Source organism: Aphelocoma coerulescens, chromosome 10, assembly GCF_041296385.1.
Source record: "Aphelocoma coerulescens isolate FSJ_1873_10779 chromosome 10, UR_Acoe_1.0, whole genome shotgun sequence".
Taxonomy (NCBI): domain Eukaryota; kingdom Metazoa; phylum Chordata; class Aves; order Passeriformes; family Corvidae; genus Aphelocoma; species Aphelocoma coerulescens.
The window spans coordinates 5,872,881-5,899,709 of record NC_091024.1 but is presented as its reverse complement, the minus strand read 5'-3'; the positions used below and the strand labels follow the sequence as shown (position 1 = coordinate 5,899,709).

The 26,829-nt window shown below is 47.5% G+C and overlaps 1 protein-coding gene across 7 annotated transcripts in view; it reads right to left on the bottom strand.

Annotated features, from left to right (window-relative positions):
* The window catches only part of NTRK3 (neurotrophic receptor tyrosine kinase 3), a 205,885-nt gene that overhangs the window by 4,710 nt on the left and 174,346 nt on the right, over positions 1 to 26,829 (bottom strand). For 6 of the 7 annotated variants that reach the window (XM_069025897.1, XM_069025901.1, XM_069025899.1 and 3 more), the window contains one exon: positions 16,666 to 16,740. The exons of the other annotated variant lie outside the window; for it this stretch is intronic. In XM_069025897.1, coding sequence (XP_068881998.1) covers positions 16,666 to 16,740 — 75 coding nt within the window. The remainder of the gene's footprint in view (positions 1 to 16,665; positions 16,741 to 26,829) is intronic. 7 annotated transcript variants of the gene reach the window in all.

Sequence of the window (26,829 nt, the reverse complement as noted above, 5' to 3'; positions counted from 1 at the left end):
CCTACAGTCTGGTGAACCTGGACACAGAGCAAGAGTGGTCAGCAAAGCATTTCAGGGCCTCAGTACTCCAAGGCACCCACCAGAAAGAGAGCATGAGGGCTGTCCCTCTTCAGAAAGGTTCTCTAAAATCCATGCACAGGCATCTGTGCATCACCCAGTTGCATGAAAGGTTTTGTGCTCAGAAAACTGTGCTACCGACCTTTTCAGAGAGTGCTTTCATTATGTAAATAACTGCAGGACCACCCTGCAAAAGGTGGTCTGTTGGTAAAGAACAGGCTCTTACAGGCAGGGATATGCCCATCGTTTAATGGATTTAGCTTTGGAGAGTTTGGAACTAGAAGAGCCCACGGATGTCTAAAACTGGGGCATGCCAAGGCAGGGAAGGGCAGTTCCTCAGGTAAGATCCAGCCCTTCTGTAGGGCTCATGAATCCAGCAGGTACACAGGAGGCTTGCAGAATACATGCAAACAGTTCCAAAGCAGAAGGATTTATCTTCACATTCACTAGAGATTCCTAAACTAGTTTCTCTGAGCAGGACAAGTTTTTCTCTGTGCTGTTCTTCTGCACAAGAAGCTCCCTCTGTGGGGAAACAGCTAATTGCTACGACCAACCAGTGCTGGAAGCAGCAGGGCTGCAAGTCTCCATTCTTGCTTCTGTTGCTGCTACAGTGTCCGAGGCTTTAGTGGTGATGAGAAAAGTGCTTCTGTGGAGCTGCTTGGAAGACTGCTTGTCTCATTAGGGACACCAAAAAAGCAGTGCTAATAACTTTGTAGCACTGCAGCTGAATCAAACAGGCAGAAATCTCTCTGGTCCTAGGAAGGAGGAGGGAAGAAGGTATCAGCTGTCTGGGTTTCCAGCACATGTGTGGCTATACCAAGTAATGAGATTGTTGTGCTCGCTCGGATGAAAACATTTCTTGTACAAACAAAAGCTCTCCTCTGAGCTGCCAGGTTTTCCACACGTTTCTTTGACTGATTAAAGGAGAACTTTAAAGTGTGGGGAAGGGTCAGTACAGGGACACTGCAGTGCTTGGAAGCAAGAGGGAGGTGTGTTGGAATAGGGTGTGAAAGGGGTGGGATGCTCAGCTGGCTTTCTGCATGGAGGGGCTCAGATTTCTGTAGGATTTGGCAGGATTTAAGCTCAGGTTTGCAATGTTGCACTCAGAGGGCTGCAGACCAGCCCTTTTCCTTACTCTGAAACAGACCCTCCCTCAAAAAAGTGGAGTTTTAAAAGCCTCAGGAAGATCTTTCTTTCTTAAGTGCAGATGCTTGAAGATAAAAAGCTCATTGCAGCTCCACACCTCCTGTTTAGAGGCAGCTTGGCTGGCGTGTTCTCAGCTTGCTGCTCTGAACTCCCAAGAATGTTCTGCTGTAATGGAAATGGAAATATGCTTCTCTTTGTTTGTTCCTTCGAAACCCTGGCTGCAAATTTAGCTCTTCCCTGCATTCCCAGCTTTTACAAGTTGCTTCACCTTCTTGAAAAGGGCTCTGAGGAAACATTATAAGCAGAACAGGACATATATCAAACTTGATTGTTGCAAAAACTGCTTTGTGCTAATGCTTATTTTATTCTCCTTTAAGTAGCACTAACTCTTCAGTTTTCCAGCAATTTCAAAATGATTACTTGTTGAAAAGCTCTCTGCATTTGCAATATCCTGAATCTCGCAGGATCATTTGTGATTACAGGTAGTACAGTGCACCAAGCACAGCTAACTCCCTTTTGAACAGGTCTTAGAGCAGTTCAGAAGGTGTGAGCCAGGCCCTCAGCCTACACAGACAGTACTACAGCAGCACTGCTCAAATGGGAGGGCCCTGATTTACACCACTTGAGGATCTGGCCCTGAAAGCAGAGCAGAGAAGCCAGGAGTGCCACCTCAGTTCTAGTAACCGAAAATAAAGTCAAGGTCTTTGGTCTCCTCTAGACACACCCTGGTGAAGTTCTGCCAGCAAAATGACATACGCAGTCAGGAGCTGTCCCAGGGATGTGACAACACAACCTTGGCTTAGCTCATAGGTTGAAGTTCAAGAGCAGCCAAAGCATTCCTCCCAGCCATGTGAGGCACAGCTTCTACTACAAATTAATCTGGTAATAATGAATAATCAAATTAATTTGGGGAAGAAAAACCAAACAAGCAACGCCCAGAAATTTGTGCATCCCAAAACACGGCCCAGCTATGCCCAGAGATGAGAAGGTGCTCCTTGCAGAGGCATCTCCAACAGGGTGCCACATTTTTGAGAGCAAATGTTAAGCCTTGCACTCACCAGCCATAAGCAGAACAGGCATCAATTAAACTCTACCATAAACCCACTCCAATGTCTAACCTTGCACATAAGGCTGGCTATTACGCTTTAAAGAATTGCCTTTGACTATCCCTCACTGCTTCCCTTACAAACTGATTAGGATTAAAATTCCCATTTCACAGATGAGAAAACAGATGCAGGAAGGCAGGGAAAGGCCCTGCTCCAAAGCTGTGCAGAAAGTGAACACCAAGTCAGGTCCTCCCGGTCTGCAGTCAGCCATACCCTGTTATTTGATGATGTAGCAAAATGATTTAGAGCTGAGCACAGAGGGATTGTGCTACTGATGCCACAGGAAGCAGAGTGTGTCCAGGGTGACAGAAATCCTTTGCATAATGTGTAGTGACTGTGAGTTGTGTTCTGCCCCTGTAGACTGGCACGTGATTCCCACAGCTACATACTTGTTTTACAGGACCAGCCATTGCCAGAAGCATAAAAGCAAAATGATGCTATTAAATCAGGCTGAAAAAAAAAGATGCTGTTTTCTTCTTTTGCAAAGCCAGCTTACAAGGCATATCCTTGGCTTTGGAAAGAATCATTATCATGCCTTTAGGGAGAAGGTGAAAGTTTATTTCAGCCTCTGCTTGCTCAGAGCTGGGTCTAGCAGGTTTCAGAAATAAGTGACCACACAGGACTGGTGTTTGTTAGGAGCATGCTGCTTCTGAGACTTCTCTAAAACAGCCATGTCATCTTCACACACCATCCTCTCCACTTCCCTTGGGAGCTAGGGATGGGAGAGCCCAGCTATCAGGGAGGCTCACCTACCCCAAGGGTAAAATGTCCTGAAGCAGTAGCATTGCAACATCTCCCCTGGAGACACTCCACAGCTTGGAAGAGGGCTTTGCTTGCAAGCAAATAAGACAAGTAAATCCTCTTCTGCTCCTCTCTGTAAATCCTATGATGCCGCCAAGCTCGCCCTTTTGCCTTGTTATTTTAATGCTTCACAGACCTGCAGACTGGCCTCTTTATCCCATTGCCATGGCTGTCTAGCTTTGTTTGACATTTTTAGCTAACTTTCTCTCCCTAGATCAACTCCCCATGCCCACACTGACATGTTATTCCCACTGCTCTGCTCTCTCTGTTCACAGTGCTGTCCTGGTAATAAATAGAGCAATCAGTGCACATCCTCTGAGCAGCCAAAGTTTTCTTCCTCTCCATTTCAAGATCGCAGTATCACCTACTCAATTCCATCCCTTTCTAGTGGATGCTCCCAAGGGCATGCCCTGATCCACAGCCCCGTGTTTCTGATACTCCAGGGCACCCGGCCCCTGCTCTGAAACTTCATTTCAAATCCAAGCCCATGGACTTGCAAGATATCCAGCCACCCCCTCTGAGCAGCATATTGCTGGATTAGATATGAACCTCGAGGAGCTGGGGGAGGTTCATGAAAGGCCAGCATTAATGGCCATTAGGGAGAGAGATAATTACTTAATGCTAGTACAGCACTTTGAGGATGTAAAGCTATATAAATGCTATGTACAAGTAGTATTATAAGGCTTGAGGTTGGTCTGCTACCAAGGAAAGCTGGTGTCTGGGGGAAAAGTTCTCCTTGTCCCAGCTTTCTGAATGACATCCAGCTGATTAGGAAGGAAAAAAGATGACATGTTATCCCCCGGTGAGGCTGACAGTACAGCAGCAGGTAGTGTTCAGCAAAGACTGTGCAATAAATCCACAGTTTGGGCCACCAGCAGAGATAACCTGGAAATCAAAGCCAGAGTAGGGCTGAAAGAACCTCATGCAGATTTAGGACTGGTGGGAATGCAGATGCCAGCACGTTAAAGGCAGCTTTTGGTGGGAAGCACTGTTTTTCCCCTTCCCAGCTCACATACCAGCACCAGGGCTGTAGCCCAAAGCAGAATTCAAAGGGAAAATACTGAGCCATTTTCTCTACACCCATAGCTGGAAGGTGCCTCCATGGATCTCAGCTCAGAATGGGATTTGGTCTCCAGCATATTCTTAGTCTGTGTCTTATTTTTCTTTTTGTGCAGTTTCCTTTGCAATGATGAAATAAAAAACAAAACAAACAAAACGAAAAAAACCCACAGTGCTTTTGTTTTCCTTGCTTTTGACATTTGCTTTCCAAGGTCATTTGACACCTTTCTTCCTGCTTCTGGCATACTTGATGGAGCCTCTGCTCCTGCTTCTGCTTCAGGAAGATCACAAGATCCACTGTAGGTGTCTTCATATCATGCAGCATTTGAACTTCCCATTTTTTGTGCAGGAAGCGGAGACATTTGAGTTTGTACAGAGTCCCAGAGCAGTAGTGGAGACCTTGGCACCATTCCTCTCCAGGAAATCCCACTCCATGCTCAATCCACTCAGCCTAGTGATAAGACACATTCTCTGATTGCCATCTCTGTTCCTGCTGCTGTAGGTAGGGGTAACCTGGGATCTTCTTTCATTGCAGACCTGGATGCCATCCCAGGCTGGACCACACCGAATCATATGTCCTTTAGAGCTCTAGGAGCTGGCTGATCCAGCTCTGAGCCTTCCCCCAGCAGCCAGCTGTAAGTCTCCATCAGGACATGCTGATTCCTGCTGCGGGCAGGATGTGTTGTTAATTCAGCAGCTCTGGACAGCCTTGTATGAATAAGAGCCACAGGTGTCTCTCAGGGTCATCTGAGAGGATGTAAGGGCAAGAAAAAAAAGCAATGAAAGCAAGAAGGACGAAAAGCTGCTCTGTTTGGCTAGGTTGAGCTCCTGGAGAACAACAAACAAAACTGCTGTAGATTGTGCCTTTGTGAGTCAATGTTTGTCAGATCAGGTTGGGGCACAAGGAGATGACTTCTCAGGGCGACGCAAAGAGCAGCACATGCTCCTGGCTGGGGATCCAGGAGGAGACACTCCTTCCTTGCCTTCAGCCTGGATCCAGCTGCACTGAGAAATTTTTCAGATGTGCCAGTATTTTGCCTCTGTGAGTCCTGACAGATTCCTGGGCACCTTTCAGAAAACAGAGGGATTAACTCTGACACGCCAGACAGAACTGAGCTTTGCTGAACCTTAGCTGTCCCCACTTCACAGTTTTAACTGTCACCTTACCAGGCTCTTAAGTACCCAAGTAGTTTAGATCAGAGGTTGCTGAATTTAACTGCAAATTATGACTTTATGTGATTCCCGAGTGCTTTATCTGCAATTTCCTTTCAGCTTATCCAGGAAAAACGGTCCTAGCTGTATCTAAGGCTGCACCATTGCCAGAATTACTGTGGCCTCCAAGAATCCCAGAGGTGTTCTCCTGATGGAAAGGCATTGTGTATTATGGGTGTACCAGCCCGCGGGCTGAGCCTCTTCTAAGTGATTCCCAAGCCATCATAGCCTGTCCTTGCCTTCACCTCTCGTGCCTTTGCAGTCACTGCTGTCATAGCAAGTGATGAACACGAGATTAAACAGCCAGCAAACAACAAAAAGCTTCCATCAAACTTTTCAACTTACTTGACTGTCCTCACCACGCTCCACTCTCCGGGAACAGCAGCTGTGATCCTCTCACAGTTCTCACTGGCTACACCAACCATCTCCTCCACTGCAGGCTCTGGCAGTGCCACAGCAAAAGGCTGGCTGCCTTCCTCCCTGCATGCCAGTGACTGAAGACATCTCACAGCCGTTTTTCAAGGGATTTTTGATATTTACAGAATGCACAAAGCAACCTGGAGCTGTTTCTCCTACTTGCGTGGAGCTGTGCTGGGTGTCCCAGCCTTGCCCAAAGAAAAGGACATGCCGGTTGCCTGCTGCCAGAGCAGAGAGGATTGGATTTACCCAGAGAGAACATGGGAAAAGGAACAAAGTGTCCCTTCCATGAGTGATGTAAGAGCCAGATGGACTTGTTCAGGAGCAGGAAACACTGACCAGGCAGGGTTAATGTGAAACCGAGAAAGGGGTGAGAGCATCCTGCTGTCAATAATACTGTTTGGAAAGGGACTGTTTGTTCCCCCTAGATGCACATACTGTGTTTAAACATGAGTCTAAAAATAAAACCTGCCATCGACATTGTTTTTCCTTACTTCATTTAACAATCTAGTTGCTTTATGACCTGTAATTCTGAATCACGTTGAATCAAGCAGTGTAATTTGCAAGCAGGGACAGCAGCCTTTCCCCCCCCTACCCCTCATCTCTGGTCCACTGAGTGTGTTTTAATCCCACGGTTTTCAGCATTCCTAATGAGCCATTAACAAGCTGCCAATTACTTATGCAAATGAGGGAGGGCAGACATGGAGGGGTGGCTGTAGCTAGAGGTAAATTCTGCTACCTCAAAATGGTCTGAGACAAATCACTGCTGCTCTAAGAGCTGCATGTGCCCAAGAGTCCTCTCAGCTATATTATCTACTGTCTAAAAATGCCAGAGGTAATGCAGAGGATTGTTAAGACAAGGGAAACAGAGGAGTAATCACACATATATTTTTAATTATGTTTGCCAGTAATCTGCTTGGTGTGCACCTTACTACAACTCACCCTTCACCTTTTCTTCCCAAAGCAGCTGCACCCTCTGCTCAGAAACAGCTGCACAACCAGCCTACAGAGGAATGGCCAGTTCCATCTTCATCTGAGTAAAAAGCTCCAGAAGCCATGATCTCCGACACTAGGATATAAACTGTGAGAGACCCCACCCATGCCTTATTCTCCTGGGGGCACGTGGCAGCAGAGGAGATGCAGTTTGTAAAACATGCAGTAAAGAGGTCAGCGAGGGCACCACCAGCTCCTAGCAGGTCCTAAACCCTTCTCCTAAGGGTTACTGCCAGAGCCTTCCCAGGTGGAGGAGAGGTGACCAGCCTGATTCCCTGGACCACCTACTGAGAGCTTCTTGTGGCCCAGAACGACACATCCCCACACTTGGAACTTGGAGACCAAAGTGGTAGTTCTGGGGAAGGATTCTCTGGTTGGCTTCCCAGGAGTCCCTGGAGGTCCCTGCTTGGCTGTGGGTGGGCACTGGGCAGCTGTGGTTTGGTGTGTGCAGGACTCCTCCAAAGTCCTCTGCATCACAGACACGACACGGGCACACATCGGGGCTGGTCAAAAGCTACCTGTCTCCTGCTCACTGCCCAGGTAACAGCAGAGGCTGGGAATGCCACTCAATCTATTCAAGCTACAGCCCCCAGATACTTTGTCAGACACCTTAGAGATTTACCAATTCTCTCCACCAGGCTGGACATCCTTGCACCACAACACACTTTTTTAGAACAGGCCTGCTCAGAGAGATGTAATACCCATGAGACAATGCAGCTTTCTGCTGGTTCCAGCTTTAAAGAGGATCTGGAGCCTGCAAAGGCTGCTTGTGCCAACAGAAACTGTCCATGACTGATCTGCATTATTGTTTTTCTGGTAATGCTACAAAAATTGTTTAATAGCTTGAAAGCTAATCAGATAGAAGCTAAGTTAAACCATCATGATGCAAGAAACACGTCCATCAGGATTCTGTTCTTTTGGCAAAGCAGAGAATGAAAATCAACCCAGTTTCTGGCTTTGGGAAGGAGGAAAAATATTTGCCCCATAAATCTCAACCTGGTGGTATAAAAGCCAAGTCTAAAAATAGCCTGAGATATGTAGCTTAGGAAATAGGAGCAATAAAGAACCTGCATGTGTGATCACTCCATGCTGAAATGCTTTCAGATGGGTATCTCCTCTTCTCCCTTCCCATCATGTCTCTCTCTCTGTCCTGCCAGTGCTCCCCTCTGCATAACCAACACCACTCATCTTTGTCTGCAGCCAAAGCCATTCCTGACTCAGTACTACACAAGATGTAGATAAGGCTCCATTACTTTACTTCTGGATACTGGATAATCAGTTCAACTGCCTTGGCATTAATCATAATAATATTCTAAATTCATTAGGCTAGATTGTTTGGAAATCTATTTCTTGTTAATGTCAGATTCAGTGAGCATCGGCCTGGCAGCATACAGACAGAAAACTGATACAAGGCAGGGCATGGCACCTCTCTGTGGAAGCATTCCTTTTTTTTATGTGTAGCTAGGCTGTGATGTGGCAGCTCCTGCCTGGTCTGTGGTTTGTGAATCTTGTCAAGAGCAGTGCAACTCCATGAGCACACTGTGCTGCCAGTTTATTGATCAATGGACAGCTACAAAAATATATAGCTGGATATACAGTATACAGTTAATAATATAAACAACATTTACTGTGGAGCTTTTAAGGGGGAAGGCTAGACACTCAGATCTGCACCCAAAATCTTAATGATTTTGTATCTAAAACCTGGACAAGCAACCCAGAAACTTCTATGTGTGATCATGGTATGGAGGTACAAAAATAGAAAGTATTTTAAAAATTAAAAACTGTTCATTGCTTTCCTGAAAATTTACAGCACTTTAGATGAAGCACGGGGCCTTACTGCTTTACCAAGATGAAAATCTTTCAGGAATAAAATAGCTGGATCATTTCTTCTAGCCAGTTTTGTGTACTAATTGAGGATTCCTCAGAAGAGTACACTTCCTAATGGTCTATTCGGCCCGTTTAAGTGTTTTGGGTGTTGTTGCTTTCCTTCAGGTGTGGTTTCTCAGCAGGGAGACATCTCAGAAATATAGACCAACATCAGAAGACACATAGGCTTTCTCTCCTAATGAAGGCAGCGCAGGCACAGATGGCATCTCAGATAAACACGCTGAAAGCCGTGTTAGAATAAAGAGCTCATCATCAGAGGCTGCAGTGTCACACCTACTAATGATGTGATTAAACTCATCAGTGCCGCTGGGAAAGCTGTGCCAGCTCTGGCTCTGCTGAATGAAACGCTGCATTTCACGGCGGGGCAAACCCCAGCCTGTGCCCCCCTCCCTCCATGAGTCAGAACACTGGAGAGACACGCTGAGGATAGTGATGTTCCTGGCTAAGCTTCCTGAGACCTAACCTAGGGGAAGTTGCCATGGACATCTCCTTTCTGTGCCTGCCTCAAACATCCCTGTCCAAAGCTGTTGTGGCACGAAGGGGAGAGGCTGCAGATGGTGACAACAGCCCAAAAGGGACAGGCACAGGAGAGGAGAGTGACAGCACCCGTCTGAGCACCGCTGTCATGGGGGAGCAGCACTGGCACCAGAGGGGGAAGAAATAAAACCAGCAATAGCCAAAATGGTGACATTTGCAGGTGGTGAGGCTGGGCTTGGGCTGCAGGATTCTTCTGGAAAACAAGCTAAATTCTAAACTTTGATGGAATAAAGTTTTGCATTCTCTTCTTCTCAATTTTTCCAGCTAAGACTTTCTGTGCATTGAAGTTCCCTCCATTCTCTATCAAGTTTTCCAGATGTCCTTGAGTAGGACAGAGCTGCTGCAGTCCCATGCATTTCAACCACTGCGTTAAAATTCTTCCTCCCTACTTTATTTAGCCAGGAGCGTAAATAAATAAGCAAACCCACAAACACAGGAACCTGGTTCCCAGATGCCATTAGAGCCCTCGAGCACTAAGTGGCCATCACAGATATCACCAGTTGCCTTCTGCTCCCCTTCCTGCAGCCAGCCAGACACTCCACCCCAACCAGTCCTGCTGGGGCCATTGCACAAACCCAGGACCCAGCAGGACACTGGTTTTGCCCTAATATATGGCTGATCCTAGATGGCCAGCCCTCCAAACAGGCCAGTTTTCCTAGAGGAGTCTCTAGCCACCAGCTCTCCATTAGGGTTAGCCACAGGCGGAAGGACGGAAGGAGAAAGTGAGGCTAAAAAACCGCTAATGTTCTGCAGTGTCAGAAAGGATGAACGACCCCTGCAGACATATGCTGAGCAGACAGGACAGTCCTCAATTATGTCACTGCTTCAAGGATAAACGTGACTACAGATGCTGGGCTTAAAGCCTTGGCAGCTCTTGTTCCTCTGAATAAACCACTCTAGTCCAGGAGCGTTAGGGGTGTGGGTGCACCGTGCCCCAGCAATGACACACGTGTCTGCCTAGGAAAACGCTTTACAGGGGGAGAGCAGAGCTGAAAAAAAACCCCATTAGATTTCATTCTTCTCCCTTTCCTTTGTGAGAGCAGGCCCTAAAGGATTTGCTAAGGTATTGATGGGTGCCAATCTATATATCCCAGTGAACAACCCACAGTCTCCCTCAGGAAATCACAAGCAAATCTTGCCTACACGATGGAAATTTCCTGCTTGCCACACTGATTCTCCCCACTCCGGTCCTCACCGCATTATCCCTGTGCTAACTTCTATATACTTCTCTCAACATTTTCTAACCTTCAAGCTCACAACTTTGTAAATATTTGCAATCAGGTAGCACATCTACCTGCTCTGGTCATTCTTTAGACAAAGTATTTACCTGCAGGCCTTTCTATCCTCAATAATCAATGGCTTCACACTGTCTTTGTTTATGTCTCACCTCTCCAGAAGCTGTTGACCGGATGGATACTCTTTGTGGGGCTGAATGTGGCTACGTAATAAAAGATTATTTAAAATAATGATTGCTGTAGAGGAACACACTTTGTTCTTTGACTTGGGTTCTTTACATGGAGGGCTTCAGAACAGCATTTGTTTCAGTGACACACTGAAAGCCAGAATTTCTAGGGAGCTGCCACCCCAAAAGAGAGTGTGCTTGACTTGAAGAGGACATGGTTTATAAAGACAAAATGCAACGTGGCCTGGGGGAAGGCACAATCTCACTTTACAGCACTGCTTGTTGTATTGATCAGAATGGGCTTGGTGTTTTATTAGCCACTCAAGACATGCAGTGAGCTGCCCCTGGAATTTGTTCTCGATAATCAAAGGCATTTGCCACTCTTCCAAATGCTCTGTGCATAGGTGTTTGATTTGGGTGCACGTGAGAAACGGAGGAGAGCAATCTGGAGCAAGAGGCGTTGCCCTGATCCACTGCAGCATCCTCCATGGCTCCATGGACACCATCCCACAGGACAGTCAGGGACATGGACAGGGTCTCTGGCTCAGCAGAGTCCTTCACCACTGGCAAAGCTGGTGACACTCGAAGAGCAGCAGCCCTTTGCCTTTCAGCTGCCTGGCACACAGAGCTCCCTCACAACCCTCCTTTCTGTTTGGCTTTCCTGCATTTCCTAGACAACATGCTCTGGGTTTTTTTCCACTCCCTTTCTCTGACAGGTACAGGTGGCCTTGCTACCCTCTCACTGCACCTCCCCTAGCTTGAATTTTAAACTATTTAACAGCTTTAAATGCACCTAATGAGGCTTCAGCCTGCACTTTGCTGCCATCCCTCTGCTTCCCTGGCACCGGGAAGAGGAGTGGTTTGGAAGCCTATTGTGGACTTCCCCTCATTGGAGGTCTAATTACACCGTAACTGGTGACCTCGTAAGTACAGGGTAATCTGCAGTGTAATACCAGGGTAAATGATCCCAGGACTCCTGCCTTTTCCACTGCAGCCGTCCGCAGAGATGGAAATACAGCCAGTTAAATGGTAATTAATCTTTGAACCATCTGACACTCACCCAAGGTGGGGAGGAGTAACCAGCAGAAGCCCACTGGCTCTGTGTGGGACCAGGGACTCAGGAGTCACTGCTCTGGGAATGTCCAGTGTCACCTGGCCTCTCTGGGAGCCAGGGACACTGGGAATGGGCTGCTTTCTTAGAGCTGGAGCCAGCTGCCTCCTGCCTGTTAGGCAGTAGATACTTGGAGGGACACATCCAGAGTCATCTGCAGGAGGAAGAGGGCACCAGGGGCGTGTGGATCCCCGAGGGGAACAGGCACCTGTGCTGTCAGTGGAAGCAGGATGGAGCCAGAGGTTCCAAGCAGCTTAGCCATGATGGGGATGAGCTGTCTGGAGCACTTCCTTGCCCTCAGCACGAGGGAGGCGAGTGGGAACAGCACCAATGCTTTCCTCTGAAACCATCCCAACCAGCCAGGCACAGACCCAGGCATTCGCCCTGCAAAACTCCAGGAAAATCAGCCAAGAGATCCATTTTCTCCCTCCCCACTGTAAGATGCATTTCATTCCCTCCCACACTAACAGCCTGCGTCCCTGGGGCTGGGGGCTGCCTGTCTGACCCCTGCTACCTTCATGGCAACAAAATGTATTTGCATTCATTTCAGACCCACTGACATCATTCCCTCTGAAGACCTTCAGGTTTTTATGGTAAGCACAGTAATGATTTTCAGATTATAGACTAATAAAATATTTTAATTTGTTAGGCACATTAAGGTGGGCACTATATGATTCTTATGACATTTAAATAGTGCTTAAAAAAAAAAGAAAAGGAGGGTGAGAGGGTCTGCTTGCATTTCTTTTCCAAGCAGGAGCACTGAAATAGAAACTTAAAATCCCACATGTGGGTACCGAGATCAGCTCTGATGCCTCCCCTCCGTGCCTGTTTCACTTGAATACCTGCCAAGTTAAATAAGCAAACACAGGATTGCAGCATCCCAGCTCCAAATCTGTTTTTGGCAAAGGAGCCCTCCTCCTTAGTCACTCTGGCCATGCTGTGCAGCAGTGGCCTGAGCTAAGCAGCACCTCCGTGTGCCATCGGGTCACAGCTGGGCTGGGTCACACCTGCTGGGTAACACTGAGATTTTACACCTGAGCCTGTGCTCACCAATTTCTCCCCTCTGCCTATTCATTGTGCACTCAGATGAACTAGCTGGACAAATCGTGGATCTAGAGCATTCCATCATTTTCATGGCATGCAACATACACTGCAGGCTGCTGCACCAGCCATCTTCCTCTGCCTGGGTAGTAATTGTGTGGTTTGGAGTCAATCAGACTGCACTGGATAAAGCAGGGGCATTTTGGAGGGGGAAAGTTGCCCTTGAAGCACCGTGGGTTGGTATGGCTGATAGCTCTGGAATTCCTTTCCTAATCTGCAAAGCAGGACAATGAAACTCCACCCTTGGAACTGTTCAAGGCCAGGCTGGATGAGGCTTTGAGCAACCTGGTCCAGTGGAAAGTGTCCCTGCCCAAGGCAGGGGAGGGGGACTAGATGGTCTTTAATATCCTTTTCAATCCAATTCCATGGTTCTATGAACTCACTGACTTCTCAAAAATGCTGCACAGGTAATGGCTTTTACAGTGAAGCTATAAATGGCACGGAAAAGCCTGTCAGCAAAAGGAAAAAAATAGCCAAATGTTTAGCTCAGCGTTACTTATACCTGGCAAGAGACACATAGAGGGTTACACAATGAATATGATGGAGAAGAATAGAAAAAATTTCCTTTGTTCTGTGAGTACTCTTGCCTTGTTCCTCACCTGGATCACACAGGCTCAACGGCAGGCGACTCCGTGGGGTCTGTCCTACAAGGCAGAGGCAAGAGTGAGCTCAGGCCTCCCCGTTACCATTACCTGACCTTGCACGTTCTCTCTTGCAACCTCAGCATTTTCTTGTGGAGAGGATTTCTGGGTGGTTATTTTAATAAAACTGTGTTAAATTTCCTGCTTCTACGCCAGCTACCTGCTGTTTAACAAACGGGCCGTGACTAAGCACAGACTGGAAATCAGGGGCAGCTACGATTTAAAGCAATGAGATCCTGGGACTGTCTTCTTCCCCTTAGGAGCACACTTAAAATGGTGCTTGATTATGAAAAGGATAAATCTGATGTGATTGATGCAACAGGGGACTGGATTTGATGATCCAGGGAATCCCTTCCAGATCTCTTTACTCCTAATGAAGTCATTTTTCAAAGGATTTTTTAAGGGTGTGGTGGGGATGCAGTGCTCTGCTGAAGGCACAGCGGGGAAGTGTGTAGGTACCTGCTGATGGTCAGCAGGTCTCCATCCCCAGATTTAACCACTTTCCATCTACAAGAGGGTGGAGCAGTTCTTTTTCCTTGAGGCGGGTGCAAGGATCCCACCTGCTTCCTTCTTTGCATTTTCCAGCTACTGAGGACTCCCAAAATTCACTCTCTGTGAACCGACACCTTAAATGTCTCAGCTCACAGACTCCCTACATATTCCTAAGGTACTTACCTGTTTCCCACCACCATAATGACTGTGTCCCTTGCAATCTTATTTGCATGTGAATCTCCTCGGTGAGCACGAACAGGGATCACCCTTTAGCAATGGCAAACTGAGGCACAGGAGAACTAACTGAATTTCCTATGGTGGCAGAGGACATCAGTGACAGGGAAGGGACCTGCAGCACAGTCCATGTCTGGGATCTCGGTGCTGGACTCTTCTCCCTGCACCTGGCTCTGCTCTCCCTTTCAGAACAGGAATAGCAGAGCACAAAGCAGTTTTTAGCCCAAGCATGCACTGATCTGGGATTCCCATCCTTTGTCAAGCCCTGGGGGCTGAGCTTGGGGTTTTTGAGGGTACAGGGCAAGCTTTTTTCAGAAGTGATGCCCAGGGAAAGTGGTTGTGTTCTTTTTTTCCCCTGAATTGTTTTAATTCTTTAATTCCTACTTGCTAATAAGATAAAATGCTGTGATTTCTGCAGGATCAAATGGTGCAGGATAAGCTAAAGGAGTTTATTAATTAACAGGCTTTTAGAACTGGGAAAAAAATAATAAAAAAAGCAACAGGGTGGTAGATAATAGCTATGAATACTGCCCCAGCATCACCTGCCATGACACTGTAGCCAAGGGGAGGCTGTCGAGTTAGTGCTGGGCATGGCACTCTGATAGTGAATAAAAATGATAAATGACAGGGTAAGGCTTTCTCTCTCCAAAACGTGGTTATTCACGGATGTGCTACATTTCTCCAGGGCCTGATCCTGCAAGTAATACCAGGTGTAGCACTTCTGTGCTCCTCTGGCTTCCCCAGGGACTGCATGGAGCAGTGAGTGCTAGGCCCAGTGGCAAGTGGTTGCAAGATCAGATTCATAGTGTGCCAAGAATTTTGAATGAAAAGAGCTATAAAGAAGTCACATATTATTATGTCACATTGGAAAGGTCAAACTCCAGTATTTGTTCTGTCACAAGGACATGATTCAAAGGCAACAAAATAGTGTCAGGGCACAGGGGGAAATAATTTTTTTAAAACTGCCTTCAGGGCCAAGGATACAAAATTACATCAGTGCTTAGAACTAAATTCCCATCCACACCCCACAATTCAATTTTGGCTCGGAAAGGCATAAGAGTAACAAAATCACCTTTCGGTGGCAAATCTTCTTATCTGCTGACATATCTTCTGCAAAATCAGCAATATCTAAACTCACACTCCCATGTGCTTCTGGAAACAGTCAGGAAGTGCCAGAGCCTTGCTCTGTCACAGGCCTCAGGAAGGATTTGCAAGATCCACTCAGCTGCTGTAGGCGTTTTCTGGAGCAGGAGGAGCGGTCCTGACCCTCGCTGGTGGGACAGCTTGTCCTGCGTTGTGTGGCCAGGAGCAAACAGCTCCCCTCCCAGTGCCACAGGGAGTCTGGGGTAACTGGACCCAGGAGATTTATCCCAGTCAAGCCTACTTTGCAAATACTGATGCCCATCTCTGGGGCTGCTGGCACAGGGAAGCTATTGGGAAATAAAGTGTGGAAGCCATCACTCTCCTGCCTTAGTGTAGGAGGGGTCAAAACTGCTCTATGCAGTGTCTTAGGGTGAATTAGCTCCATCCACTTCCAATAGAGACTCAAGCAAAGACTCCCTAACCTTCTGGATCAACAGAACTTTTGCTTTTGTGCCAGCAGAAGCAACAGGACAACCAAGTTGGATGTTTGCTCCTCTCTCAGACTCCTGCAGCTCAGCCCCAGCAGCCCTGCAGCTTCCTGTAGGAGGCTTGTGACAGCTGGGGACACTGAGCTGAGGATCCTGCGGCAAGTGCCACGGGATGCTGGCTTTGCTCTGTGGGAGGGAGGGCAGGGTGAACAGAGGTGTCACCAGCCCTCAGCAGGTTCACACAACTCACAAGAACCCACACCCCTGGCAGAACCAAACTCCTTTGCTCTGTCAGAGCTTCAAACTCACAGCAGCCCCTCACTGCCTCTCCTGCGGCCAAAGGGTGGGAGCAGCAGTGGGCAGTGTTGGTTTACATTCACTCAAACACAGCTGCAGACCAGCACACAAAAGGTGTCAGGCTGGCATGCAACAATCCAACCCCTCAAATGGTCTGGTCCATGCCAGTGTGACTGTCCAAGCAGCTCCTGAGAGGACAACACAGGTCAGGGACAGTCCCAGTGCGTAGTGCAAATGCCACCCTGCTTGGAGGCAGGGGGTAGTTCAGCTGCACGGAGACAAACCATGCTGCACTTGCCGCCATCAGAGGCCAAGGACAGCCCACACTGTCCACTAGTGCAGACACAGCCTGGACACCCACAGAGGAAGGTGGCACTGAGGACTTCTGCACTCATCCCATATTATCTCACCATCCAGAGAAGCCCCAGAGAGAGGCTACAGTAGAAACGTGGGCAGTTCCCATCACAGACAAGAGCCCCTTCGCTGCCAAACGCACAAGACCCGACCTATTCCCAAAGCCACTCAACCCCATGCGTCATTTCACGCCCAAGCAGCACCAGTCCCCCGCTTCCAGCTGCCCCAGGGGTCGGGATCCACTCACTGTTGCAGCTGCCGACGGTGCCAGTCTCTGTCGCTGCCACGCTGCGCTGAACTGGCCCTTCGGACGCGGCCCTTCCTGACAGTGAATGGGTGAAAACAAGGGAAGGAGACAAACAAAAGAGAAGGGAAGGGTGAGAGAGGGAGGGAGGGATGGGAGGGATGAAGCAAGGGGACAAGAAGGGAAAGGGTATGTCTTTAACTGAACCAAAAGTCTTTCGCTGGCTGCAACATCCCAACGCTACGCAACCTTTGCTGTGAGGGCATGGGGCGGGTGAGACCCTCTGGCCCCTGTGACCACCACCTTGCACCCCACACGATCACCTGCACCAGTGCAGAGAGAGGGTGAGTTGGGCAAGGGTCAAGGGGGACTCAGCCTCCTGAACCTTCTCCTTGGATTGTGAGGCCACATAGAATGGTCACACAGAATGTCATCCCTTGGGGAGACCCAGAATTCCTCTCCAGACAAGAGAAGTTTCAGGATGCTTGAGCAGTTCCTCTGTTTCTGGTACTTCAGCATCCTGCTTCTTGCCCATTGCCAGCCCTCCTGGGCACGGTGCAGGGACTCATCTGCCTCTGCCAGCAGAATAAGACCCAGGCCTGAAGTCTTCACTGAACAGGCTCAGGCCAGCCAGAGTTAAAGGTATTGTTGGCCAAATGTCCCAGAGAAGCATCTCGCACATCACCCTACGCTGGCCCAAAAGTCTTTGTCCCATCAGTACTGTCACAGGTTGGGGAAGAAAATACCTGATCCCACAGCTTCAAATCACCCACAAACCTGCCAGCACTCAGAAAACTGAAGTTTAGAAAGGGAAAGGGGAAGCAAAATTCTGGGGCAGAAAATACAGCACTACATTTTCCTCTGCATCAAAGTAGGAAAGATCTGAGGAATGGGAGAGAGGAAAAGGGGTAGGGATCTCAGTGAGCAAATTAGGAGTGAATGACAGGCATAAAGTCTGCTGGCTTTCCAGTGAGATGTTTGTGTTCCCACTGGGACAAAATCCCAAGATGGAAAGGCAGTTGGTGAACATAGTGGTTTGGGGGAACACTTCTGGCTGTGCTACTGAGGAACTCAGGCTGAGAGATGCCTGAGGAATACCCAAAATGTGGCCTCAGGTTGTGTCCAGCTGGTCATTGCCCTGGGCACATTCCCACTCTGCACCAGCAGTGGAAACTGAGCTGCTGAATGTAGCTGGCAGCTCATTCTGATTGGGGGATTGCTCCATGGATGACTGACTCACCTCCCTTCCCAAAAAGTTGAGGTAGGAATTGTGGGGGGAAAGGCTTAGAAAATTGTTTCATGCTGGTTGTTTGAATTGCCTCTGCATTACAGTTGAGGGAAAACAAAGAGAAGCCTATGCATGAAACTGCATCCTAAAGCCAGCTGTGGCAGAGGCATGGATGTTGGAAAGGAGCAGAGCAAATGAAGTCATCCAGCAGTGGGGGAAAAACATCAATATAATATAGTGCAGAACAAAGCAAATTCTACCTCAAACACAGAGCTGAAAGGGAAACATCTCCCTCTGTCAGATCTATTACCATGCATTTATTCCAATAACAAATAACTAACCTGGAGAGTAACCCAAACCTGATTTATTTCTCCATCTAAGTAAATATGTAGAGGCAGCTGGATTTGACTGTAAAAACCACTGATCTCATATGTTTTTTCATATATGTTGGAAAAAATAGGAGTGAAGTTTCTGCCTTACTGCCAGGGGATGCTGGCAAAGCATTTGAGCTATATTGTATCTTGTCACTAATGACTACAGGGAACTAAAAGGGATTGGGATTTTTTTAATGCTTCACATTAATTGATAATTTGGTCTCAGAATCCACAGTGGAACACAGGATTTGCTATATTGGATCTGTCTAGTGGCCCATAAAATCTGGCGTTTTGCCTCAGCGGTGCTCAGAAAAATTCTCATCCAGGGTCTTTGTTTGTGAGGTTGTCAGCCATTCCTGTAAGGGCCATACAGCAGAAAGGGGCAGAAGGTCCCTGTGGCCTACACAGTGAACATCTTCAAAACCCTGAAATGTGGATTTGACAGGACTGTTCGGTTTGGGGCTTTTTTCCTAAAAAAAAAAAGAAAGCAAGAAAGAAACTCTTTAACTGAACCCATTCTCAACAGACACACTGCTGCTTTAAGTCTTGGTCTCCACAGTCCAAATAGAGAGGAGGAGGTGAACTTGTGCTTTCAGAGGGTGAGTGGGAACGTGGCTGAGGCCAGAGTGGGGAGATGCCTTCTGCTGAGCAGAACACTATTGATTAGGCAGTATAAAGATTTCCCTCACTAATTCCTTTAGCAATCTTATCATGTGTCGCCCACATAATTGGATGGGGAAGAGAGAGGTGGAATCACTTAAGCGTTCAAAGCTCAACACGAGCTGAGGAAAGATTCCCATTTCGTGTGTGTGTGCAATTTTGTGCATCGTTGCCCCTTGATTGTACATTGAACACGCTCTCTTTGACAGCCGAGCCCTAAACAGCCTGGATATTAAAGCTGCTTGCAAATAGAGGCTTTCTCCATCCAGCTGGGGGAGAGAAGGAGCTCACTGGGGCTGAGAGAGAGGCAGAACTATGAAACTGGGGGGGATCAGGAGGGGAAAGCCTGGAGAAACTCTGACCATGCAGAAACCAGCAGGAAAAAAGAAAAGCAGTGGTTTGCTTCCATGCAAGCATCTTAATGAAGGAGGTTGATGAAGATACTTGCATTTTGATTTTTTTAGGGAGGCCTTCAGTTTGTTATGAGGCAAAGCATAATTTATCCATGCTCTCACTAAACTGGCTTGTAACTTCTCTGCCTCCAGTTCCTTGCTGATCACACGAAGGTTTGGGGGTGCTCCCCACCTTTCCTGACCAATGTGTGATCTCTTGGCTGCACCCGTGGTAAAGGAGAGCTGAGATCATGGTCCTGCATTTGGGAAGGCAGGAGAAGGCCAGTGGCCAGCTGGGCTGCAGTGAGGAAATGGGTTTAACAACCTAGACATGATGAGAGGGGAGGGTTTTACATTTGCACATTCCTGTCTCACTGGATTGTAAGTGGCAGTGCTCCTCCCAAAGCATGAACAGTTCATGACCCACACGGTTTCTGGTCCACTTGTGCTGGAATAATGAAGCGAGGATAATAGGCTGACGTAAGGTTCTCTACCTTCTTCTGCTCTAGCTGCAGTGTAAATCAGTTTAAATTTAACTGCAGCTTAAATTTTTACCCACCTTGGTAAAACCCAGGACCATCAGTGCCCCTGACCTGCCCTGTAGGAAACCCTTCCTTGTTCCTGGTGACATCACAGTGAAATGCATTTTGGATGGATCTCCACCATGGGAGAGTCTATCTTGCTCAAAATGAGGCAGCAGGCTCTTTTCCATGTCTGTCACAGCTTTCAGGCTAATGGGATGTCCCAAGTGGGGACAGCAGGAGGGAGCAAGCACACGGCATGCAGGCAGCCTCTAGCAGGTGTTGGGAGCCACATTTGGACAAAACAAATTAAAACGGGAAAAAAACAGTTTCACAGTCAGGGGGAGGGAAAAACTTCTCAAGGATGGATGGGGATCATAAGTAGCTTCTCTTGCTTCTCTAGATCTGTTGGCTGCATGCAGGGAACACTGAAAATAGGAAAGAGTTCTTCCATCCATAGTAAAGTTTCATGCAAAGGGAATTGCTTTGAAGGAAAGAGCTCCTGAACTTCCCAGCAGGAAATTTGTTATTTCAAGTTTTTACAGCAGAGGTGACAGGCATGGGAAGTTTGGCTGCATTGAGAAATGACCCCAGCTTTCTGAGCTGAACTGACTCTAACTTCTGGGAATGGTGTCACTACACCAGTGATGGGTCCAGCATTTGATTGGTTACTCCCAGTACTCTCCCCAGATCCCAGGAAAGCAGAGATCAGCCTGGACAGCTTTTAAGAGCAGCCAAAGTCCAGTCAGCATGGACAAGGACTGGAAAATCATCTCTGTTGAATCCAAACTTGCCATGTACATCCTCAGGTGTTTTAGGTTGGGAAATACTGAACAACAAACAATTCCTCCCTGTTTGGCTACATCTTTGACCTCTGCAAATGGAAGGTTAAAAACCATCAGGAAGCCAAAATGAAAGGCTTTGAACTCCCAGCCCTCTGGATCTCAGCTTGATGTTTGGGAGAAATCAAAAGCCTCAATTCAAATGCCTGGGAATGGGGCTGAGCTTTGATTGAAAGATCCTAATTTTGATAAGCTCTCAGTAGGTGTGTGAGGGTTTGGGTGGTTTGGGGGGAACACAGGGGGATTTAGATGGAGGTCAGTGTTTAGGTGAACATTGAGACTGTATTAAACAAAAATTCTGAGCCAAATGACTCGCAGTGACAGCAGCAACATACCCCGAGCAGGAGAAGAGGTGAGCGTGGAGGTCAAGTACCAGAACAGGGAGTTTTTATTTCCCCAAAACAAACCACTCTTTTGTGCCTGTGCTTCAAAGAAGATGTCACCAGATTGTGAGAGCTCTTCACCTGCCACATCCCTCTCATTACTGGAATGAAATAAATGGCAACAGCATGAAAACAGCAACTCAAGCAGGAGAACAACAGGTAGACAGTGAGAAAAAGGGGAGGGGGAAAACAGGGTGCGGATGCAGGTCTTGACAAGGTAGAGAATTAGGGCAATTACCGTTTCTGAGGAAATGCCAGGAACACAGCAAAACCTAATTTCCCCAATTAAGTCTTCTGCACTTGAGCTGCTTTGTGTGAAGGGCTCTTAAGGTCTCAAACAGGAGGGGAAAAAAAAGAAAAGACTCAACATTTGTTTTTCCCTCAGTGTAGAAATGGGAAAGTGTTGAAGGAAGACATCTGGCTAAAACACAAGATGATGCTGTTACATCTTCCTTTCAGGAGATAAGGAGGTGTGCCACAAATTCAATTTGCAGAGGTTTTTATAGGAGCCACAGAGATATCAAAGACCAGCACGTTCAATATCACACTGACTTTTCCTGCACGCAGAGCACACCAGGACAGGCACAGAGACAGTTCACCCACACACCCACACTGAGCCATTCCCTCTCCTCCCCTCTTTCCAACCCTACTGCAACTTAGGGAAAATCTGGTTCCTCTGGCCCCAAACCCCCAGTCAGGGCAGTTGTGAGGCACCATGGCATGAGCCATCTACACCTCACAGGGCATACTTGTGTCATCTAAGGGGAATTATGGTAATAACAAGGAAAGAAATAACAAATCAGGGGTTGGGGTGATGGGATACATGGGATAAACTGATGTTGAGAAGGGCATGTAATACTTTCAGACACAGGCTCTTGCAAACAGCAAGGCTGTGGCTCTGCCTGGCTGGCACATCTGTGTCAGTCACATCTCCACGTCACTATGAGACTTTTTTGCCCTTACTCACGTAGGTCTGACAAAGCAAGATGCGTTTCCAGAAATCCACCTAAGACAGGAGTAAATTGAAGCACTTTTCACCTCTAAGTCCTCTTCCTAATGGAACATGTATTTACAGATGTGAAACCTTCCCAAAACCTGAGCAGAAAGGGTGGAAAGAGAGCAGCACGTCACATTTCCCACCTCAGAGAAGGGGTAGAAGAGGAAAAAGGCAGTGTACAGAGGCATCTGCACAGCACTGAGGTGCTGGGGGTGGTGCTGGTGTTGCAAGCTGAACGTGAGACACACATCAAACCTTCTACAAAAGATCCCACACAACAGCCAGCGTGGCCAGGGACTGAGCTGGCTCTCCCCCACCCATCAGCACTGAGCTGAGCCTGAGGACACTGTCTGGGTGCAGAGCCTGGCTCATTCTCTGTCCAGAGCTCCCTTACAGCCAGTGTACACTGGTACAGTCTACCATAAAACCTGAGAGTGGCAGCTTATTTTCCCTCCCAAAGTGAGGCAGTACCATATCCCAGCTAGAAATTCAGAGGGAGTTTTCCTCCCCTGTGCCTGTTGGCCCTCTGCAGAGAGTTCAGGGCTGGTGAACAGAGCACCAGTGATGGTGTGATTATTTTGGAGCCCTCTATCGAGAAGACCATGGGTCAGACTAAATCTGGTTTCAATGCAAGGCTCATCTGTTAGCATTTATCTACTGTGCTGGATGAGCTTCCAAAGGACCATGACCCAGGCAGCTGCAAAATCTTGGTGATCTATTGCACACATGGAAACTTCCCTGGCAAAATAACTGGCTGCATCCATGAGAAAGAAACCAGTCTTGAACTGCAGAGGAAAACAACTAAAGTCAGTGATGGTCTAGACAGGAGATGGTCATCAGAAAAGCAACCTTACAAAGGGTACTGAAAAGTATCAAGAATATGGGGGGTTTGCTGGCCGTTTTAAAGAAAGAGAAGAAATGAAATATTTACACCGTAAACCTTCGTGCTTCAGAGGGGGGTGGATCCCAGACTTCTTAAGGAACACCGACCTAAGGCCAAAGTCATAGCAGAAATGTTTTTGTTCTGATGTTCTAAGGGTGTGAGAGCCAAGGTTCATGGGAAGAGGTATTAATCTTTTATTAAACCAACGGATACAACAGAAAATGACAATAAAAAAAGAACTCAGAGAGGGTTTGTGCGCCTAAAATTCATTCTTTCTCCCCCTTCCAACAATATCATGTGTTCTATTAAAATATATTACTTCTTCCTGCAAACCTTGTCTCTCCCAAATCCAAACAATGCTCCAGAGTGGTGAGGACACAGAAATAGGGAGCATTTTTGTCATTTTGTTTATCTCTGTGTTGCTAGAAATAAAAAAAAACCCAAAACATTTCAAGTCCCACATGTGTTTTCTTTTTTGACAAGCAGGTGTGCTCTGCATGATGAAATGACCAGGAGGAGACTCAAGACTGACCTCTGGGAAAGGAGGAAGCTAAATCCCTAAGAGGTTTCAAGCCCAGCCCAGGATTTGGAGCAGGATGCCAAAAGAGTAGGGCAGAGGAAATATGGACAGGGGCATGTCTTCATGAGATTTAATGTCTACATAAATCCTTTCTCTATTTGGCATGTCTCTTCACTGCTGATGTCCCACCCATGTCAGGACATCACCTTGGGAGTCTTGACTACAATTTAAGACTGTGTTCTCATCTAAAGATGAAGAAATACTGCCCTTTCCCTGGACAGCTGCCACGTGATTTTGTTCTGGAACTGAATTACACATTTTGGGGTACAAATGGAAAATTATCTGGCTATTACTGGAGCTTGGGTGGGTCCAGAGCCACAGAAGGACTCCTGGAGAAACCCAACCCCAGTGTGCAGGGTGAAAGAGCAGCTGGGGTTCTGATCTCAACCCTGGTGACGCCCCCAGCTCTGACCCTCCCCTGCAGCCACCCTGACATCCTCCAGGACAGCACTGGGCAGGCACTCTGTGCCTCACTTGCTGCAGTCTCCATGCCACCCTCATCTTGGCTGAGGCACAATGTCCCTGACCTGCAGCGTCCCACCACCTGCTGTCACAGTCCTGAGTCATACCTAAAAAAAATCGCCTACTCACACAGTTTTTTAGAGAAAACAACAAGGAAAATGAAATCCGCCCAAACCTTTCCTCTCCAATATGGATGTGTTCCGTCCCGCCTTCCCACAGAGACCCACACCAAAGATTGCACAGCACGTTACACAACACAGCACAGAAATGCTTCTTCAGCAGCCCCGCCTTCCCTCTTCACACAGAAGCTGGGCTACTTCTCCCTGTCTCCCCAGTTCCTCCACTTTCCTCCGCTTTTCCTCCACTCAGATGCTGTTCCACCTCTCCCCACCACTTCCACCTCCACAACCATTTTCTCTCCATCCTGTCGTCTTGAAAGGAGGTTAAAAGGCAACAGCTGACGGGATCCCTCTGTGATGCAGGAGGAAATGGATGCATCTGTCTTCAGGCAGAGCATGGAGAGCTTGCAGAGAGGGGGAACAAGCTTCTCTGCCGGTTTTGTTACGCAAATGTTTGTTTTCTGTATCCAAATGTGTAACAGAAAATTAAGCAGTTCACCTTTGTTAAAGCAATTCTGCATGCCACAAATGCAGGAGCCAGATGGTGTATTTTCTTTGTCTTAAAAGATTAAAAAATGGGAAAGAAAGGAAATGGCTAGGAACTAATCCTCAGCTTGGAACATGGTAATATATCCACATACCCAGTTATCCAGGCTTGTGGGGCCTGGGCAGGAGCAAACACAGGCACCCAGCAGACTGAAGCGAGTCTGCCTGCAGAGAGCTCCAGTCCTGTCAATTTGTGTCAGCTTGAGGGTGGGATTTTTCCCTGTGTTTCCACAAAATGACAAATTACAGCTTCTCCCAAGGCTGCAGCTTGGACATACCATATTTTCTAGAACCAACTGAAGCAGAACTTTGCTCCAGGTCCCACTGCTGGCCATGGCAGGCTGTCCAAAGGGAAGAGCTGCCATGCACAAACACTGGGAAATAGACTCGGGAACTTCACCAGGCAGGTCATAGATATGACCAGAGACAGCACTGAAGAATTTAAAAGTTCAGCTCTTCATAGGTGAGACCCAGGAGCAGTTTGATTCTCCCACTTGAGCTTCTTTGTTAGTATTCTGGGGAGGAGTGTGGTTGGACTGTGGGTAGAGGAGGGATGAAGGACAACTGAGCCCTGGAATTCTGCTCTTTGCTGGCCTGGGTAGACTTCCCAGCTCTGCCACCAATTCCTGCTTTGGCTTTGGGCAAGTGATGTAAACTCTCTGCCCCTCATGCCACCAGTGTGAATATGGGCAATCAGAACCTTATTTTGCTAGAAACCTTGTTTGGACTATAACAGAGATAAGGCCTCCATGAATTAACCTCGTGATCAAAAGTTTTAAACATACTGAAACTAAGCAAAAACAAAGGAAAATCAACTAAGAACAAAAGGCTGTGCTGGTCTGAAAGTCAGTTCTTGCTCTGATAATTAGGTGATAACTACTTAGTACTTTAGTAATATTTGGCAATTTGTGTATGCAGAGAAAAGTCCACCAAAGCGCCTTACAACACTGCGTGAGACAGCACGGAGCAGTCCTCAGCAAAGCACTTTGCACAGACAGGATGAGGGCTACAGGACACCACCACAGAGAAGACGAAAAATCCCACGACAACAAACTCAGCTCTCCTAGCCTTCACATGTCAACAGCAGCAATTTCTCCTCTTGCACAGAGAGCTCTTGGTGCTGCAGGAGAACACTCTGGGCTGGGATTGTCTCCAGCAGTGTGACACTGCCTGTGGTTGGGGCAGGATTAACAGGGCTGAAGGGAAGAAGGCAGGCAAGAGCGTGGGTAATCACACGTGCTGCTCCTCATCCTCCTCTGGCCTTTTCTCTTTCCTACTCACTCCTTCCTGAAGTTTCAGCAGTGATGGGACCACATCATCTCTCTTTCCTCATCACTGCCCAGTAAGTGCACTGAGACCTTTTCCCAGCATGGGCTTTTCTGCTGCACAGTGAAGACTGGTTTCCTCACTGCTAATTAAACCCAGTGGCAATCCAATGTTCTGGCCTGGGAGAGGTGGTATGTCTCAGCACAAATCTGATCCTGTTTTCCCTCCTCCCCAACACAGTAACTGCACTTGGCAGCTGTCTATCACATAATGAAAACTTCCTGAATTGGATCAAGAAAACAGGTCACTCCTTTCTGGGTAGCTGGGAGAAATGATCCTCAAAGCCAAACATCCATGTTGTAAGCAGAAATAAATCAGCTTTAGTGCAAGCATCAGGCTAGAAACCACGGCTCCTTAGCCTGAGAAGCGTTTCTCTTCTGGTGGATGGTCCAGAGACAAACTCCTACTCCAGTGTGCTCCAAACACTTTGCACATCACATTTCTCCTGTAGCTGGGAAGGGAAACACGCTGCTCCCCCAGGGAGGCTGCCATCCCGGGCAGGCAGGACAGTGCAGACAGGTACAGAGGGAGTGTGCAAGACAAGGGGACAGTGTGAGCACAGATCACAGGAGAAAGAACTGGAAAGGCATTCCTGGCTCACTGAGTCTCTCCCCAGAGACGAGTACAGGATTAGCCTCTGCACTAAACCCAGGCGTTTTTATCTAGTTGCTTCCTGAAGTTCTTTAATGACAGGCTCTCAGCAACCTACCCCTGGCAAATTATTCCATTGTCTAAATGATGACCCTGCTGGAAAAAAAAAGTGTTCTGAGGTCAAACCTAAATTGACTATTATTTCCTCTTCCATATTTTATGCACTTATCAGTCAGTCTTTCAGTTGCCTTCTCTCTAGGTCC